General features: G+C 46.2%; 1 protein-coding gene across 9 annotated transcripts; it reads right to left on the reverse strand.

The window, feature by feature from the left end:
* Positions 1 to 133: 133 nt before the first annotated feature.
* On the reverse strand, positions 134 to 19,657 carry RCC1L (RCC1 like). Of its 9 annotated transcripts, XR_014887509.1 has the most exons (14): positions 19,319 to 19,656; positions 18,544 to 18,673; positions 16,121 to 16,249; positions 15,212 to 15,278; positions 14,053 to 14,104; positions 12,872 to 12,956; positions 11,776 to 11,957; positions 10,587 to 10,671; positions 9,436 to 9,609; positions 8,057 to 8,142; positions 7,176 to 7,226; positions 4,913 to 4,964; positions 1,870 to 4,085; positions 134 to 1,750 (listed from the first exon to the last, which is right to left on the reverse strand). XR_014887509.1 is itself a non-coding variant. In XM_085240535.1 (13 exons), exons 1-13 carry the CDS (start codon positions 19,613 to 19,615, stop codon positions 3,697 to 3,699), a joined length of 1,779 nt encoding a protein of 592 aa, XP_085096661.1. In that variant the 5' UTR covers positions 19,616 to 19,656; the 3' UTR covers positions 134 to 3,696. The 9 variants fall into 9 exon arrangements, 7 of the variants coding, with proteins under 7 accessions (XP_085096661.1, XP_085096662.1, XP_085096664.1 ...); XM_085240535.1 differs by having other exon boundaries at positions 134 to 4,085; XM_010721915.3 differs by lacking the exon at positions 134 to 1,750 and having other exon boundaries at positions 3,952 to 4,085; positions 4,814 to 4,964.
* Between the last annotated feature and the right edge of the window lie 21 nt (positions 19,658 to 19,678).

The raw sequence follows: 19,678 nt of genomic DNA on the forward strand, positions 1-19,678 counted from the left end.
ACTGTCCCATTGGTCTTTATCCCTGCAGTCAGCCTGGCTGCCTGCAGAAAGTCTGTGGGGGGCATTGCTCTGGCCCTGCAGATCACACTGTCAACGGTTTACGGGCTGGTTCGGCCCGGTTCCGTGACTAGAAGGGCGGAGGGATCCGCGGATCCGCGCCCCCGGGAAAAAAAGAAAATAAGGGACCCCGAAATAATTGAAAACAGTGGCAACAATCTGAGGTAAAACAAAGTAATTTACTAAATATGGTATCAACAGAATTTTATAAGGAGAGAGAATGTGAAATTGATAGTGGATCGGCCTTACCACAACGCTGAGATGAGAAGCGCAGGCAGAGAAGCGCAGGCGAGAAGCGCAGGCAGAGAAGCGCAAGCGAAGCAGCGCAGGCAGAGAAGCGCAAGCGAAGCAGCGCAGGCAGAGAAGAGAGCATCAGGTGACCTTGCCGGGAGTTATATCTCCTCGCTGACCGCAAAGCCCCCTGGGGAAACGTAGCTGCTCTTCTCCGCTGGACAGGCACCCGGAACTTGAGCATCAGCAGTCAAACCCCCAGTACATTGCATGATGTTATGATGTGGAATACCGATAATGAAAAATCATGAAACCATGACACACACCATCGGGGCTTCTGTCTGCTTTGAGTCTGGCTTAGGTATGTTTTCCCTCTCCCCAACCCCAGTGTCCTCCCCCTGTGTCCCTGCTCCAGGACAGCTGCTGTCCCCACCTACTAGGACCAGCAGAAGAGAGATTCCTCCCTTCCCATCCCAATTTTAGACATTTGTGGGGCACAAAGTGTTGTCCAGTGTCCTGATTGCTGCTCCTCTCCTACCCCATATCCTGGGCCACCTCAGACCTCAGGTTCTCCCCACCAGAGGCAGGAGGTCCCCAAGCCCTGTTGGGTCCCTCCTGTGGCTTTATCAGCTCCTTCCTCCCCAGGTTGGGGACTTAACTCATGGGGGTTTTCCATTGGCTTCAGATCTATGAAAGCTGAACTGTGCTGAAAACTCCCCCAAAAAACCCTACAACGCAGCCCAGTGCCTGGAGCTGATGTCACCCAGGACACGGAGAAGGAGAAGCCACCTGCACGGGGTTTGCCCTCCAGTCAGGAAACACATTTCTTGTGTTCCTATTCTTCCCATGATGGACATGGAGAAATGGCAGGTTGCACAGTTTCAGTGAGCATTTCCCAGCCTTGCTGAACGAAGAGCCTCTGGTGTGGTGCTCATGAGGCTGCATCCTGCAGCTGCGAGGCAGGGAATTGCAGCAAGCTGCAGGGGGTACAGAGGCAGGAGGTGATGCTGCAGGTGTGGTGTGTGCACTCATTGGTGTTGCTTCCTAAGGAGCAGCAAGAGGAGAACTACTTGAAACAAGCAACAGTTCTACTGAGCCTTAAGAAAAAGTGAAAAAATAGGGGTTTATTTTATTTTTAATTTTGCACTCAGGATGATTTAGAGGTTGTTTTGGTTGTTCCAGATGTTCCACTTCTTTCCTGGAAGGAAGTGGCCTTAAATTCCCAAAATCTGTGGCTGCAAAGCATCACACAGGGCTGTCCCACCCTGCAGACATGAGCCCAAAAAATGCCACAAGATGTACAACCCCACAAGGGCTCTTCGTGCCCCCCATCACCCTCAGCTTCACCTCCTCGAAGCCTTTCCTTTCTCCACAAGTGGGGCTATTTTCCTCCTCCTTGCCTTTTTCTTTCTTTTTCGGTCTTTTTCTGCCTGGTTGGATTTCAGCTGCAAAATTCCTTCTCCTGTGCGTGTGCACAAACATAGAAATGCCCGTGGTGGTGTGTGTTGGTGTGCCTGCACACAGCACGTACACCTGAGCAATAGAGACTCACAGATGCTTTGTGAGTACATGGGCACGTACAGATTTGGTAAATGCTGTATGCACGCATCTACTCGCTGTAGATTTTTAATTCCAAGTGTATCAGCAATAGGAGTACGTGGTCCTGCTCCCTCTGCATCTGGGTGCCTCGAGCACAATGATGAGAGAAAAGCTTCACCTTTTCCTCTCGTCCTTTTCGTTGCTGTGCTGACATCGTGGTGGTGCCACTTGGAATCAAGCATCCAAAATCCCTCCGTGAAAGATCAATGACATTGTGCACAAGGCTTCGGGTCCTGTGTTGGTGCAGTGCCAAAAAAAAATAAGCGAGCCACTGGTCTCACCTGGCTGCTGATTGCTGCTTTCTTGCTTTGGGGTCAGCCCCAGCGGTGAGGTGTTGCAGCCATCAGTGATGGATGTCATTTGGTGATGAGGATCCCTTCTTTCTGTTACTGCCGCTCCCGTGCGCATCTCCAGCAGCAGCTTAAGGCATCTCACTTACTGTCCCCATCCCGACTGCAGATGTCAGGCTGGATTAAACTTTTATTACCTGCTAGAGAGCAAAACCCGTAATCCTTTTGCCAAACAGTATTTACACTGTGTGGTGTGTGCTGGGGCATGTTTACATTGGCTGAGGTGTGCAGCTCTGCCTGGCAGCTTCAGCTGCCTCCTCCCATGAGTCCCTCCATCCATCCTGGGCTGTGTGCATCCCACGGGCAGCAGTCGGGGCACTGTGTTGTGGGACTGAGTCCATCTCAGCCCTTTTCCCCATCCCCTGCTCCTCCATCACTCAGCCCCCATGAAGCACAATACGGTGTAACGCCAGCTGTCAGCAGCACAGGAGAAGGGCCAGGTCCTGTAGCACAGCAGAGCATGCTCCTAGGGCTGCTCAGCAGATCCTGTAGCAGCATCTGCCCCCTGCAGAAGCAACACACAGCCCCTGATCCTGGCAGGAGATTCTGACAGGGGAATGAATGAAGTATTGCGAGTCAAGTGTATGACAGTTTTAGGTGTGAATGTGCAGAGAAACATTACCTCTTGGGAACTGAATAGCCAAGAAGTCCCTCCCTCCATCTCCAGCCAGCACCAGCCCCTTCTGCTGGTTAGGAAAATGATGGGACGCAGGGCTGGGGCTGAATGCTGCCATGCAGAGCACGTGGCCCCACTGCCCACACTCATTTCTGTGGATGAGGTGCATCTGGGTTTGGTGTGGCCTGGGGAGATGTGATGTGGTTGGGTCCCAAAGCTCATTGTGCACTGCAGGCACTGCCGCGTGCTGCTGGTACCAGTGCTGCCCTGGGAGATGGTGCCACAAGCACAGCTCTGTTCTGCCTCCTTGGATTTTTCCTCTGTGTGTGGAAGTGGCAGAAGCACTGTCCCCTGCATGGCACACTAGGCAGATGCTGTTGACAGCATGGGGTTCCCCCACTCCTCTCCCTCCCTGTGCTGAGGCACTGAATCAGCTTTCTGCAATAGCAGCAATCAGCCTTTTTCCCAAAGAACTCCCACCAGCTCTTTTATAACTTGAAAGAACGCTGTTTTCTGGGCACCATGGCTTTGTGGGGATGCGGGGGGCATGAGGTGTCCTGGGGTGACATGCAGCAGGACCCCTTTCTCATGAAGCTGGGGTGCTTCAAGAGCCTATCTTCCCCCTTCCCCACTAACACAGCTGAGCTGTTGACCCTGGGTTTGTCACTAAACTGAGGGGTGTGATGGTCCTGCTGCCTGCCTGCTGCTCACTGGGCATGACAAGGGTCAGCGTGGGGGGACTTTGTACGGAGACCCCCACCATCCCCCTCCCTTGAGGCTGTAGTATGGTTCCAGGGCTGCAGTGCCCTGCTTGGCAGCACCCAGGAAGGGTGCAGCCCTGCCCTAATGCCATGTTGGGGTCCCACCTGGCTGGAGCAGGGCTTGGCTGATCTCTCCACCCTTCTCTGCCCTTAGGAAGCCTGCATTTCCCCAGGGATGCTCACAATGTTGTCCCCCATAAATTTCCAGTGAGCTGTCGAGAGAGCAGAGGCTGCCCCACTGCTGCAGGGGGTACACAGCCCTCTGGACCCTCACAAACCCTTCCCACGAGCCTTTCCTTGGGGAATGCAAATGATGCATTGTATTTTTCCCTTTAATTCCCAGCCTAATGCAAACCATTGTGGGGCTCACCCAGACCAGCACTGGTCTGTGCAGCTGAGAGTGGCCGCTTTGCATTCCCAGCGTGCTGCTTTCCTTCACCAGTCTGCTGCTGCAAAGCTGAGGTTTATGTACTGTATGGAGAAAAAGAAAATCAAACACAGAACACATACAGGAAAAAAAAAAAAAGAAAAAAAAGAAAAAAAGATCCTAATGTTCCAAAACAAATGACAGTATATTTTGTACTTTGTAAAAGTGTTAATTAAAATGAAAAAGAAGGAAAAGAAAAAAGGTGAAATGCTGTCTGCTTTTGTACTGATCAAACTGATGGCAATAAAGCAGAGCTTGGCACTGTCTTTAGAAGATGTAGTGTGCCACGTTCCCAGCCAGAGGGGTTCACCCAGGTGCTCCCTGCCCCACATTGCCCCACATCAGTGGTTTTTGTCCTTCACCCAAAGGCACAAATGCTGCAGGAGTTGCTGGAGGGGGGGGAGGAGGCTCCAACTCATAAAAAGACAAGAACTGGAGTCATGAGTAATGTTATCCCAGCAGTCTTCTGAAAGCTCTGATTATTTGTCCTCTGAGTCATTTGTTTTTGAAGGCTCCTGGAGAGAAAAGAGCTTGCAGGTGCCCAAAATATCGTTGTTCTGGGGGGCTCTGAGGCACCCTGTGCCCAGCTGCATGGGCACAGCCCTGCTCCAGGCCTTGTCCCGCAGTGCCTGTGGGCTATTTTAAGCCCCAACTGACAACACAGTGGGGGGTTTTGGAGGGCAAATTACTCTTGCTAATCAATGCAAAATCAAGGAGGTTGTGTTGGCGTTAATTGGAGCTGCGCCCACGTGAGGGCCCAGCCTGCACCCACCTCACTGCAAAGACCTCCAGGGCTCTTTGAAGGACAAAGTGCTGAACACCACCTCCCAGCACATTGCTGCCCAGCTCCATGCTGCTGCTGGCTCCTCACCTTTGAGTGGTGAATCTGTAGCTGTAAGCCCTTTGGTGGAGCAGAAGCCTCCCTGTGGATGTCAGAAGTGTCAGGTGTTTACTTTGCACCATCTGCAGAGACTGCACTTCACATCAGGGCTGGCCACAGTGCAGTTCCCCACTGCTGTCAGGCACCAGAAAGATCATCAGTCAGCTCCATAGCAATTTCAATACATAGCAAATGCAGTGGCAACTGGTGTTGGTCCTGGGACTCCCAGCTCATCTTTGATCTCCCAAGCAAGAGTGACAGATGCCACATCCATTCCAGGCTCTAGCCTGATTGTCTGGATGTAATCGCAGCAGCAGTGCCCACCATAAGCAAAACAAAGGACAGTAGCATTTGTCAGACCTCAGGATCCACCACTAATCCCACGGCCACCAACCATCACAGCGTGGCAGAAAGCATCCACGGCCACTGTAATGAAAGTGCAAACACTCCCACTGCTGTGCAACACTTCTATTTCAGGTTAAAGACCTTGCTGGCATTTAATTAACATACAGACTTCGCAATTTATTGCACAGCAAGACTGAAACACAGCCAGGTTATGACTTGGAATCAGTTCTCATCCCAGCTCTCCAAAAGGCCCAGCCCCAAAGGGCATCAGGAAACACTTGTGAAAGAGCAGCTAACAGCCAGCAGGGATCCCATCCACCAACCAGCAATCCTGTAATCTCATTTAACAGCAACAGGCACGAAGGGGGTTGATAGAAACACCCTTCTGGCAGTAGGTTTTGCATTTATTTTCAATGCTTTAATACACTTCCACGTGATAAAAGGGCACAGCTACTCCCATGAGGTCAAGATATGCTTGGGCAGCTCAAGCCCGATGTAGAAGGTTTAAGTTAAAGCCAATTTAACAAGAATTCACAGCAGTAAAGGTCCTTCACAATTGAACATTCACTTTCTGCTTTCATGCCAGTATGGAGGTGCCTCAGCTGACAAAAGATGTTTCTTGCCACGGCCCTGTGCTCCACAAAGCTTAAGTTTAAATGAAGAGTTGCAAGACAGAGCAGCCCTCGTGGGAAGTCAAGCTGAAGAAAATTCCCATTATTACCAATACAAAGACTTTATAATTGCTTTATTAAAAACATTTGCTTGGATTCTGAAAAAAATAGTTTACAAAGTAGAGGTATCTCCTAGAGAGACATACAACAACTCTGCCTGAGGGTTGGAGTATTTCACAGCAGTTTTCCAGTTCAGTGCCTACAAGTCCTGCATCCCATCTCCCTTAGCCTACTGGATCTCAGATGTGCTTCCTGCAGAAACTTCTCTGCTGAGAAGTACCAAGAAACCAAGGCTTTGCAGTAACTCTGCTTCTTGCTCAAGACTCCCTCCTCTGACATGCACTGCAGAACTGCCAGGCTAATTCAAGAAGGCTCTTCCCAACTGAGAACAATCATAGCCCCACAGAACGATTGCTAGAACATCTAAAAGTCAAAGGCAACAGTATGAAGACAAAGTAGTGACAAACAGTAAGTGCTGCTCATTGCCACTGTATGTAGTTAGAAGGCAGCTTTGTTTGCAGCCTACTTCCACTGTCCATCAATCTGTGCTTCCATAGCAGTGGTAATATAGGCAGCATATGATCTATCTTTCCACATTGTTTTATTTAGCAGTACTTTCCCCCTGCAGACAAGTTCTCACTCTCCCAGTTTAATGAACATGTTCCTTGGATGCACAGTCTTCAGAGTCCACAGCTGGTGGTGGATGCAGGGGACAGCTGTGCTGGACTCCAACAGCCAGAATGAGTTTTCTTCCACATAAAAACATAGTAACAAAAAAAAAAAAAGTTTTCTCTTGAGAAATAGCTTGGCTCAGTCCAACACTGATGTGCCAGAGAAAGCATCCATAAATGAATGTCCTGAGCTACAGATTTCATCTCCTGTCAGTCTTTCCTGAAGGAGATAGATGCTCTTCATCCTTACACCCAGAGGGACTCACCAGCTGTGGGCTGGGTGTCAAGACTCTTTGGCAGCCTGCCACAAAGCTGCCAGAGCACTTCCTGCATTTCCACTCTCTTTGGGGAATGCAATTCCTTCCTGCAGCCAGGCTGGAGTGTTTCCACGATGCAGAGATGACAGCACACCCAGGCACTGTTATGGCTGTCTCTGTTCACAGTCACCTCTTGCCTGGCTCCCTGCAGTGAGCCTTCCTTTCCAAGAAGCTCTTTGCCACGACCCTCATCTTCAAAGCACAGTGCCAAGGCTCAGCAATATTACATGAAAGATTTAACCATGCTTACCATATGATCAACTCCACATGCAACATCCACCACTTCACCGGGTATAGTTACCTGGATCAGACATACAAGAGCAGATTGCTTCTCAAGATGAGATTTCGTACATTACATTTCCCATTTCTCATTCTCCCTTCTGCTTAACATACCTGTTGCTTTTGCAGGAACTTACACCTATGAAAGTATCATCTGGAAAACCCAGAGAAAGCAAGACTGAGCACCACAGATGCTTGTGCATTGAGCAGTGAAACATTCCTGTTCTCCCCTCACAGAAGCACAAAGTTTTGGAAAGGCAGTAAGGGAGGCCTCATTAGCAGACAGCACAAAAACAGGCCCAAACCTGAACATAACCCAAACAGGATGAGGATCTGCCCAAGCACCACAAGGATTAGTCTCTTCTCTCATCACCAAGGACAGGAGAGATGTAAAAACTCAACTTTGCCTAAGGCAGTTTTTGCTCTGATGTTAAGCAGACCCAGCCCACCACTCGTATAGCTATGCCTCTTTCACCTGTAGTACACTTAAAGCTCAAGGAAAGCAGAGGCTACAAATGGCAAGATGCAAGCTTTTCCTTGGAGCTAAAGGAATGCAGAGATAGCTAGCTCTAGAGCAGGACATTACAAAGAGAATGGTAACTGCTCTCACTTTGGTACAGCGATGTAGTAACATCCTGCAGGAGCTAGTTTTGGAGGGAACAAAACCCTCAAAGCAAACTCAAAAGTACCTCCACCCTGGGGAAGGCTCTTTGGAAAAGAAAGCAGTCCTACAGTCACGTTAGGTTTCCACTTAACCAAACTATGTAACAAAACTATGTGACGTTTCTTGCCCTCGTGATAACAAAGATGAGCTAAAAAATACACTCTTGGTCTTAATATTACTGTCCTTACCCTCCATGGGAAATATTGGTCTTCCATTCTTCCAATTCCCAGGCAGCCTCTTAGATTCTTGCCCCATACAAAGAGTTCTCCTCTGTCTATGCAAACAAAGAAGAATAGAAAAAATAATCAGGTGGAGTCATTAAAAAAAAAAACAACTCTGTTTGTGATGTTGGCAGCTGTGGCTATGGTGCTGCTGGGAGTATAAAAAGCCCTCTATGTCACTGATAGAGATGTTGAAGAGCACTGGTCCCAAAACAGACCTCTGGGGGACACCACTTGTGTCTGTCTCCACCTGGACAGAGCTGTTGACCACAACCCTCCAACCAATTATTTATCCACTAAATAGTTCAGCCTTCCAGTACATCTCTCTCCAATTTAGAGATAAGGATGTGGTGTGAGACCATGTCACAGGCCTTGCACAAGTCCAGGTAGCAGCCCTTCTGGGGTAAGCAAGGCAGTGAAACCCATCCCAATCCAACACCTGAACAGTGCTTATTGCCCAACAGGAGTGACCTCCTACTGGTAACTGAGGAAAAAAAAATAATTATATTCAGCTGTGTCAGGAAATTATCATTTTTTAATCCTCCTGACATACTGAGCTCTGAAGTATGCAGATCAGTTCCACAGAAGAGACAACCAAAACCATCTAAAACAAGTACAGTTTAGTCAGGCTGCAGTTTGTAGTGCCTCCTGGATAACAGGGGAGACCAGTTACAGGCACATCACTTCCCCAATGCTGACCAAGCACATCAGGACTAAGCACTTCTCATTAGCAAAGTACTGTTTTTGCTAAGCAAGCACATGGGTTTTCTGTGCTGCTGCCCTCTGCCGATCATTTTTAAGTGACCTTCACGTCCAAAGCTTCTTTTTAAGGCTGGTGTCAAACACATGCATACATACCATGCTAACACATCCTAGCATACTAACTGTATGGGTCTTCCCAACACATACTGCTAATGGAATTGGTCAGAAGAGGCAAGAAAGCCTGACATTTAAACTCTCAGTGTTAGTTGTCCATCTATCACCAGAATTCTTTTTTCTTCTGAAGTGTTATTGATTGATTTATTCTGTATGAGAAAATAAAAAACCTGCCTGGCTTTCTTGTTTGAGAGATTGATTTATCTTTTTTTTACTAGAAGAATAACACTTCCTAGAACTTACAGTTCATTTTAGAAGTGACAAGTAAGTAACAGACATGCTCCCACTGAAACAGGTTTCATCATAGCAGTACCTATGATTAGAGACCATGCTGACTCCTGCAAACATGTTGCCCCTCCTGCTGCGTTCCAGTGTGATTTAAGTTTAAAGAAAGATGGTTTTGTCTGTTAGTTAGGGTGAGAATAGCATGGCCATACAACTTCTTCATGACAACAGGACTAGAAACTTACTTGTAAGTGCTGCAAAGTGGCTGAGCCCACAGCGAACGCGAGCAACGCGGACATCTGGACTGAAGTCTGACCAGCCAAAAAGGCTGGGGGGGATCATCTCTGGCACTGCTGTTTCTGTCAGGTTTGGTCCTTTCCCAAGAATTCCATATCCCCAGACAAAAACACTTCCTTCTTCTGCATTACAGTAAGAAGACACTCTGTAATAAAGTCTGTGCTTGTGAAATTCATGCCATGACCAAGAGTTAATCAGATCCAAAGGGATATATTCTCCTTTCTCCCAGAGAGGTCTAACACTTTTTGAATATTCAAAACTAATAAACAATGCATTCCCATTCAAATGCCTTTTTTTTTTTTTTCCCTAAGCTGTGTAGACTCATCAAGCTTCACAAGCAAAACTTTTATGGAAGAAAAACGCCAACAGTGCAGGCTGGATAAAATACTTCGGCTAGAGACTGAATATTTTATTATCACTGCTTACTCCTTTGAGGCACAGCCAAACCTTTGAGGCAGGCTAGCTGCCCTGCCTGCCATTCTCTCTTAAACTGTATGCCTGAAAAAGGCAGCAGCTGGACAGCATAAGACAGAATAAGATGCTGTGACTGCCAGCTTTGCTTCCTTCGTGTTAGAAGCTCAAACGTCTTCACAGTAACTGCATTGTAAGTGGGAATCTCTTCATCAAGAAAATCCTTCCTCAAAGCAGCACAACCCTTTCCCCTGCTCCTTTATTCAGGATCTTCCTTCAAGCTGTGCTCCTCATACTGCTGGCAATCCCAAGAACATTCAGCAAGAATTTTTAGAACTCTCTGCTTTCTAGTCTGCTTTATCGAGATTTATTTATAAGTCAGTCTTATATAAGTCTGACTTATCTTTATAAGATATACATGATAGATAAGATATATGCTCCTCCTCTCAAGTGTTGCCTTACTCCTTCCCTATATTCACCCTCATTACAGGCCACCCATGTGATCAGAAAACAAGGGATCAGAAGGGATCTCTAGTTCACTCTTAAATCAGTGTTCTCATCATCCAAGCTTTTCTCATACTGACAGCAACTCCCTGCTTCTGGTGAACCAGAAGCTGGCTTCAGTATGTTATAATCCATCCACTGCATGGCCTTGCATTAAAGAGGATGACTGTAGAAATCAACTCACCAGTTAGCACAATATTGCCAGTACCTCCACACGCAGCCTCCTTTATCTTCCCAATCCTGAATGGCAAATGCTTGGGAACGTTCACCTGTATGAGGATGCAAGAGTTGTTTCAGACAAGAAACTAAACTGGAAACTACACCTACATTTTTAACGTTTTCTATAGTTTTAGTTTAGCAGGCAGCACCTGCTGTTCTGTAATTTGCACATTACCTATGTGATAAGTAAAACTCCAGCTTTAGCACAGGTGCCATTCAGCTATTCCAGATCCCTCCAACTTCAGCCATAAGCACCCAGTCAGGCAGCCACTGCACTGCTTATAACAGTCATTATTTTCAGGCCTCCCAAGCCTCAGTAATTAGCCCTACACTAAGGATAGACAAGGAGTAGTATAGGAAACAAAGTTACATATTTTACTAGGGCCGTGCCACTGTGACTGCTTGCTCTCAGCTTTCTGCCAGGAATAGCTGAGTATGAATGAATTCCCTGACTCTGTTTTCCACACTAACTCTAAGAGGAGACCATCTGTCTAATTACATCAGTACTACAACACTTAGTGTCAAGTCAGCACTATATTCTTTACCCACAGAAGTTTGCTCCAAAAAGCTCCTATGTGAGAAAAACTGGGACTTGTCTGGGGCCAACTCTAAACCTACTAAGGGAGCTGGTGTAAAAATCCAAGCCCATGGCACAGAGTTCAACATTATGAAGTTCATAATTAAAGAATGTAATTTCCCTGTTGTGTAATACATATGTATTGACAAAACCTTGATTCTAAAAGTTATTAAAACCACTTCTCTGTAACATACCTCCCCCTATCTTTATTTCTGTCTACAGATCCTAAGATTGCCTCATTAAAGCATCCAGCACAAACACTACTGCATCTCACTGCGTGCAAAAGCAATGGGCTGAGGAAAAGAATACAGTGTGCTCTCCTCCCCATAACAGACAGACAAACTGGGATGAGGTAACCCAAACCTCTGCCTATCAATAGCTGGGAAACATGCTGCCCTAAAGCTATACAACCATTTCAGACACATTGGTTTCGTAAACATTGGGAAAATCAGCTTGCTAGTGGTGTTATTTATATTGATTTATACTGCTGTCAAAAAAAAGAGCTGGGAGAAGCACTTAATTTTTAACTGCAGCCTAACAGAAACACGTGAAAACAAGGCCTTCCAGGCCAACTGACCTGGGTGGTTTCTGTGACAGATGCCAACTGCAAGTATTCTGAATTTCCCCAACCAAAGAGGTCTCCCTCATCTGAAACAGCCAGACAACAGTCCCCATAGGAAGAGACTTGGATAATGTTTACTCCAGCAATGTCACCACCTAGCTTAGTTGGAACACTAGTGATATTGTAGTGTCCAAGACCTGAAAGGGAAAAAAAAAAAAAAGAGCAAGATGATTAAGAATATTTTTCCAGCCATACTTTAATTCCTACACAGAACCCACTTCAATGGACAAGCAGCCACAAACACCAGCTCTACTAGCCAAAGCTACCTCTCTCTGAAATGCAAAACAACTTTATACAGCCTTACACAGGAAACAGCCTAGGCCCTGATCTCTCTTGTCTGCATGGACTGAAGAGTTTGAGAGCGCTGAACAAGCCAAGCAGACATCCTGATGGAGGCAAAGTCCCGCAGACCAGCAGCACTGTGTCTTCTGCAAAGACAGCCACGACAACAGCAGGAGAAGTGGCAAAAGATGCTGGGAAGCCAGCACGTGATGCGACAGCTGCTTGGACAGGAGACCAGAACACAGACAGACCACAGCATGCCTGCGTGACAGAACCGCAGAAAGAACCTGGCTTCAGGAGCAGCAGAAGGACTAAACAGCAGGAAAGGCTCAGAGAAAGTCCTCTGCCAGCAAGAGCCACCAGAACAAGGGCCTGGCCAAAGATCCCACGCTAAGACAGCAGCTGCAGCCAAAGATCTCTGTTAGTCCAAATCAGGAAGCAAAAGACGCTGAAATGAGAATCACGAAGCAAAGAAAGTCTGCATGGAAGCAGGGAGCTAACTTTCACATGCCACTTCCAGATAACCTCCCCTCGAGCTTCAAACAGCAAACACATCCTCCTCAGACTGCATGCTGGGATTAACAGCACGGTACCTGGGAAATGAACTGAATGCTCTGTCTCTCTGTGGCTACACAAGAGTACTGAGAACATCTGCACACAGCTGGGAACACGGCGGCCCCTTTCCATCCATACATGCAAGGCAATTTTAGCTCTGAATTAAGAGCTTGCATTTCAGTGAATGGATGAATATAACAAGCTGAGCTCCTACCTGTTTGTCCATCAGCTCCCCAACCACACGCAAAGACATCACCTTTCTTGGTTCTAAACAGACTGTGGTCCTGCCCACACACAACCTGCACACAAACAGAAAGCCAGACCTGGTCAGGAAAAGGTCATGTGTTCAGAATTGATTTAATGAAGCATTACTGGTGGACAAATTGAGCAATGAAGCTCTACAGTGCCCATCAGCTCAGATTTTGACCTTTCTCTGCAAATGAAAATGCTCTACAGGCAGGGAAGGCTACAAACAGCATGATACAACACAAGAAACAGCAGAGTTTTCTTTGTGGAAAGTCATGCTGCAGTTGTTTTGAGATCCAGAACAAGACTTAGTTAACAGAAAGCCACAGTCAGCAGTGCAACATAATAACAGTAAAGAGTAAATAAGAGATTTCCCTTTTCAGAATGCTACCACACAGCTCTCAATGCCAGTTACAAACTGCTACTGATCCCTTGCCCTGCAAATGCTCCAGGAACACATCTGTTCTCAAATTTAGGTTTACACTGAACCGGCAATCATGTCTGCCACAGGTTTGGCACAAATTAAAGTCAAGCTCTTCAAAAATAGAGCCTAAAAATTTGCCAAACATCAATTCACAATTTAAGAGATTGAATACCAGAAATTTTAAGCAAGCAGATGCTGCAAAAGTACAAACAGGTACCAATGACTCAATTCCCCTGAGAAAAAAAAACCTTTGAAAAGCCTAACTCTAAACACAATTAGGATGTGCAATGTTCTCTCTAACTGCTGACAAATACGTTATCCTTGCCTTTGAGGATGCTGCACAAGCCAGAAGCAACACCTATACACAAAGTACTACTATGGCAGCACAGCCCACTACTGCTGAACTGCTCCTGTGCCTGGAAATGCTGCAGCTGTGTGAGGAATGAGCATTGCAAGCAGCGTTCTGCAAACCCTCAGCAGGCCTCACAGTTCACTTTTGAAATGGAAAAGACAAAATTCAAAATAAAGCAATTCCCCTGTGAGAAGGACTCCAAGGGAATTAATGAAGGTGTTTCATAGGACTGGACCCAGCACTGACCCCCGGGACAGACCACCAGATAACGGCCTCCAAGCAGACCTCATGCCACTGATCACCATGCTCTGGCCTTAGTCACTCAGCCAGTTTTCAACCCACCTTCAGATTTAGATTCAGAAGATCCTCTTACCTGGACAACTCTGCTGTCAAAATCATTCAGTTGATGAATTAAATGGCTTTCACTGGACACCATCAAATAGCAACCGAGAAGATAAAAGGCAAAGAGAGCACTTCAGAGGACTGCAACTGAAAAATGTGAAGGTAGACCTCCCTTTACCAAAAGTCACTTTGCTGTTTGAAGAAGAGAGTCTTTCATGCTCTTATAGAATCAGAAAGCACAGTTCCACTGAACAAAAAAGGGAGCTATTTTGCATTCTCTTCTCCTAGAGAAGAACAGATGCTTTTAAAATATAACCTTTAATGGGAACTGGGGGTGGAAGTCCTCAAACACATTCCCTAGCCTGGAAAGAACACTGACAATAGATAATACTGCAGCACCTGCATAAACACTATGCTTAACTACAGACTAATTGGAATTAGATCCCAGAGCACAAACGCAGCAGTGTTAGCATTCATTTCACTCTTTCATAAAAACAGGAATTCTGAGCAGTACCTTGATTTTATTGAAATACCTCTGAACAATACTTCCAGTATCAAGGTGAAAAAGAGCTAGCTAAATTACAGCTATTTTCTTAAAATTCCACAGGCCAAGTCTTGTGGATCACTCAGCAATCTGTAAGACCTCTTCCAAGCCCAGTGATGGAATCAGTAACTTCCAACGTATTCCCACTTAGATTCCCACTCTCCTGTAAATATTTTTGAGAATGCACCTCGTGGCCCATAAACACACCGTAAAGGAAATCAGTTCAGATTCAAAGGCAGTCACAGCACAGAGGTCCAACAAAAGGATGACTCTTTCATGATGAAATGGCATTTCTAAGACCCCCAGAAAAGGCCCTTGCACAGCCCCTCTGAAAGGCTGAAGGAAGAAGGAAGGACTATTGATTCAGATTACCTCAGGCTATTTATGAAGGCTGTTTTTCCTCACTGTGTCCTGTGAAAACTGTCAGATATTGACTTTTTTTTTTCCTGTTTTATGAACGTGGTAAGAAGAATGCCCGTGTCCAACCTGGCTTTACAGTCAGGCCCTTTACATGATGCCTGCAGCATAAAAGCCTGCTCAAGATTAAGAACGGTATCCTTATACCACCTACAAGCTTTACCGAAAGGTTCTCTTCATGCAACAATGCTTTTAACGTTAACAAAGTTCCAGTCATTTGGATTCTCACCTGTAAACTTCATCTTCAACAACTTTCCGACCACACTGTCCATAAGAATTATTTCCCATGGTGAAGACTGAAAAAGAATGATAAAACACACTAATTTTGTTGCTGCCCAACCTCACAAAAGCTTCTTTATAGGTACGTAAGATATACCTGTAAAGTCCTCAATATGAAAGTTTATACACAGCACTTGAAAAATGGGCAGATTTCTCCAAGCCAAATCCACTTAAAGTCAAGTGACTGAATCCATTTCAGTCAACAATAACCAGGAGCATTGCTGCAGCAGTACCTGGAGCCCATTGGCTGTCCTTCAGTAACTGCACAGCCCATCCTGCCGTTGCCAAGGAGACTCAGGAATAGATCAGTGCTCCCATAGGAGTGTTACATCCATTACATCCACCATGCAGCTCACCCAGCGATAAGCAGCGCTGAAGCCACTGCTACAAAGAATTACCACGCAGGCAGAATGCCAAATTCACACACCAGACCTTCTGTACAGAGGCCGACTCATTCACTGCTTTTATAAATGCAGCACTCGGGCTCCACAGGGAAAGTAACACAGAACTATTGGCATAGCCATCCAAAAATGAATTCAAAAACATACCTGCCCAAACAAGACAAATAGCCTGCACTTAAAGGAGGCCTGAGGCTCGATAAACAAACCATATTTTGCAATACTTGCAGTCAAAAAGCATCCAACATGTTTACAGCTTCTGCCAAACAGAATGCAGAGCACAGCACGATTATCAGCTCAGGCCTCTGCTTCCTGGGAGCAATCCCACAAAGACCTGCATCACATTGACAGCGCAGGCAGTGCTTCTGGGATCTAGTTCTACAGGACATCAGACAATCTTTCTCAAGTCTTTTAATGAAAGCACAGTCAGTCCCTTGTTACCAGCACCAGCAATACTGTACCTCCTTCGCTATCTGTCAGGATCAGGGAATGAGCTCTGCCACAGGACACCTGCAAGACTCGAGTCTTCTGTGGCTTCTCCAGTGGTAACGGAATTGGAGATGGTTCTAAGACATATTCATAGCCTTTAGCTTAAGGAAGAGAGAGAAATAAAGAAGTCAGTTGATTCTATAAAGCAAATTCATCTTATATTTGTTGATTATACTGTACATACACAAACAGATTCCTAGTTGTTACAAAAGAAAACTTATTTTTGAGAGCTAGGATGCTAATCAAAGTAAAAAGGGGAGTGATATTCATCACTGGGAGGGAAGGATTAAAAGAAATAGGGATGGCTGAAGCCAAGAATCACTGCCTAACTAAAAATCCACCATACACGGACAGTGAATGTTAATAAAGCACCAGGAGGCCAAAACTGGGAAACTGAGGCTTTCAGCCACATGCTCAATCATTTTGTTGAATAAGTCTGGATTACTAGAAAGCCTAACACTAAGCTCAAACTAAAGCACTCTGTACAAGTGGGGATACTGCAAACAAGGTACAATAGCAGACACCACAAAAGGACAGCATGAAAGGCAAACGCAAAATCTGAGGGCTTCATATTTAAAGAACAGTAGATTAAAGACCCTTTCAGAAAATGGCATGCAAAAAACAATAGCAAGCACGGCTCTGTAAGGGATAAGAGATCTAAGGTTCAAGAAGGAAAGTGACAGGCTGTATTAAAAAAAGATTTAGTAACTTAAAGAATATGTAATCAGTTACATATGGTCAACTGGGGAAAAAAAAATGAACAGCAGAACATAACAAGTGCTAGGCCAAAGTTTAAGGGGAGATAAAAAAGCTGTGATATCAAAGACTGTAAGAGGTGAAAGCAAATCCCAGAAGACTCAATACAGTATTCTGCTCACATGTAGCAGCATTTTAACTAGCTCTCACTGCCTCAGTTAGAAAAAGAATACCTATACCTACTCTAAGATAGATGCTACCATCAGCAAAGCCTGTATCTGTCTAAAGAGATATGGACATCATAAAACAAAACCCCTTTTTCTCTCTGTTCCTTCCAGTTCAGCCACACCAGCTACTGGTATCTGTGGTAACAAACTCACTATCATCACTGATGGTATCTGAAGGACGTCAGAGGAAAACAAACAAGGTGGCTAAAGCAGGATAGGGTGAAGATAAAATGTAAGTTTAGTTTAGAAACAGCTGATTCTACAGCATGACATACGGCCATCTGGAAACCAGAAGGTTTAGGTTCCCTGTGAAACAGCTCTATGGGGACACAGCATTAGAACTAGCAGGTATCAAAAGCAAGGTTGCAAAATCAAGGAACAAGCAGCTTAGCCAACAGAAAACTTGTTTGTGAAAAGTTAAATGTGGAGCAGAAGCAACCTCACTGATCTGTACATCACTTTCAACAGCTCCCACAAAACAGTGTACACTCCCTTATTTAGAAGGGCTTAAACTGCAGAACTATTTAACCTTTTTCTGGACTCTTTAGCAAAAAGAAAAATCAGCATGCCATACAAAAAACTAGAAGACGAGAGGCCACTTCTGAGACTTGAACAGTTACAGAACTAAGGTAAGAGCTGAAACCTTAAAAAGTAAAAGTGAGCGGAGGCTGCTGTCATTTTCCTGCTGCTGTTTAAGTGCATACACTTCAGCATTCTCCACAACAGCAGTTATTTTCTATTGCTTAGCCATTAAGTTTAATTTCTTGCCCACAACAGACCCATCATACCTTGATTAATTATGCTCTTACAGGGTATAAAGAGGAAAAACTGGTTATAATGTGTTTTTTCCTAATTGTTTAAAGAACATTTTTAAACAAAAATCTTTTAAGGAAAGGAAGCTCATGGTTTTTGATATCTGGTTTAAGTGGAAAGTGACAGCTTCCTGCATAGAGATAATCTTCTTTACGTGTTTGAGAGTTTGGTATAAGACCAAATGTTTGAATAACGCGTTTTCCTTTCAAAATTCAATTCTGTATTAAAATAAAATAAACCAACAGTTTCACAAAAAGCCAACACTGATCTTGTCAGAAAATCTCTGTGTGAAAGGAAATTACTTTATAGATGCAAAGGCAACAGAAGGGAGCAAACTATCTTGCCAAAATCATTTTAATAACTGGTCCATCATATTGTCTACAGACTCAACAAAAAGGTGCTTCCATTTTAGTTATCTTTTAGGCAAGAACACAGGAACAGTGCCTAGAGAAGATGGATGGCTTCAACACCTACTTACAAACCATGAAAAAACACAGCTAAGTTCAAAAACCAAACAAACACGTAAGCATGTTTATATGGCCCTATGATCTGCATCAAAACCTCCAGCAAATTTTCTACACCTTCTCATCTGAAGTTTCCCTCATTGTGTGCACCCCACAGCGCTGCCCTGTAAGGCCTTACAGCACCTCAATCCTTACTTCTGTCTCTTATGCTTCTCTGAAATCCAAGCTGGGAGTCCTTGTTCAGGCCCATGCCCCACACTTTGGTGATGTCGGTGGTGTTAGAAGACAACAACGTGAATCCATAACCACAGGCGGCAGAGGTTATCTTTGAAGACAAACACAAAATAGCATTCGTTAAGCTTAGAAAAATGAATCACAGAATTGTCAAGGTTGGAAAAGACCAGTGAGATCACAAGGCCGACCATCAACCCAACCCCACATCCCTCAGTGCCACAACCCCACAGCTCTGGAACACCTCCAGGCACGGTGACTCCAACACCTCCCTGTGCAGCTGTGCCACTCTTTCCAAGAGCAAACATTTCCTGATCTCCAAGCTGAACCTCCCCCCAGCACAACTTAAGGCCATCACCTCTCATCCTACCGCAGTTACCTGGGTGTCCGACCCCCGTCTCACACCTCCTTTCAGGCAACTGAGGAAGCTCAGAGAACACCTCATTGCTCCCTACTCCACCCTGACCCAGCCCAGCCATCACACCTGTGCTCCAGACCCCTCACAGCTCTGCTGCTCCCCTCCTCACACACTCCAGCACCTCGACGTCCTCCTCATCACCCAAACCTAACGCACTGACAAAGCGGTTCCTACAGCAGGAGGCACAGGACAGCGTCTGTGTGGCTCTAAATCCCGCCGGAGGAGCCCAAAGCCTCTCCGTCTCCGACACCCTCACAGCGAATGACGTGCCCACACGGAGCTTCCCAGTCTCCAGCTCCAGCAGCCCGGTTCCCCGCCCACCTTCTCCTCCGTTTCCAGTCGGTAAGGCGTCGCTTGGATCCGCCGCGGCTTCTTCCAGCCCGCGTCCGGCTTCACGAAGCTGGGCACGCCCAGAGCGCCCGAGTAGGAGAAACCCCACACGAAAACTCGATCCTTCCGCTTAGCCGCCTTCCCCACGTACTGGAAGATCGGGGCGGCCTCATCGGCTTCCCGCAGCTGCCTGGCGCTCGGTGGCCCCGCGGGCTTGGCCAAACCGCGGCACGGAACCGGCGGAAGCCGCGCTGCCCTCGGCGCCCGCCTCACCGCCACCGCCGCCATCTTGGCGACCTCTCACCTGCGCCGCCGGGCGCTGTGCGCATGCGCCGTACAGAGCGCTCTTTC

The sequence above is a fragment of the Meleagris gallopavo genome, chromosome 21, assembly GCF_905368555.1.
Source record: "Meleagris gallopavo chromosome 21, MGAL_WU_HG_1.1, whole genome shotgun sequence".
In the NCBI taxonomy this organism is placed as follows: domain Eukaryota; kingdom Metazoa; phylum Chordata; class Aves; order Galliformes; family Phasianidae; genus Meleagris; species Meleagris gallopavo.

Bases quoted from the DNA above. Each gene is read 5' to 3' on its own strand.
- RCC1L (XM_085240535.1), bottom strand. From the start codon at position 19,615: ATGGCGGCGGTGGCGGTGAGGCGGGCGCCGAGGGCAGCGCGGCTTCCG. The intron at 15,279-16,120 runs GTACAGTATTGC...ATTCTTTTTCAG, and splicing joins CCTGACAGATAGCGAAGGAG to TCTTCACCATGGGAAATAAT. The intron at 4,086-4,912 runs GTGAGGAGCCAG...TTCTCCATACAG, and splicing joins TACAGATTCACCACTCAAAG to TACATAAACCTCAGCTTTGC.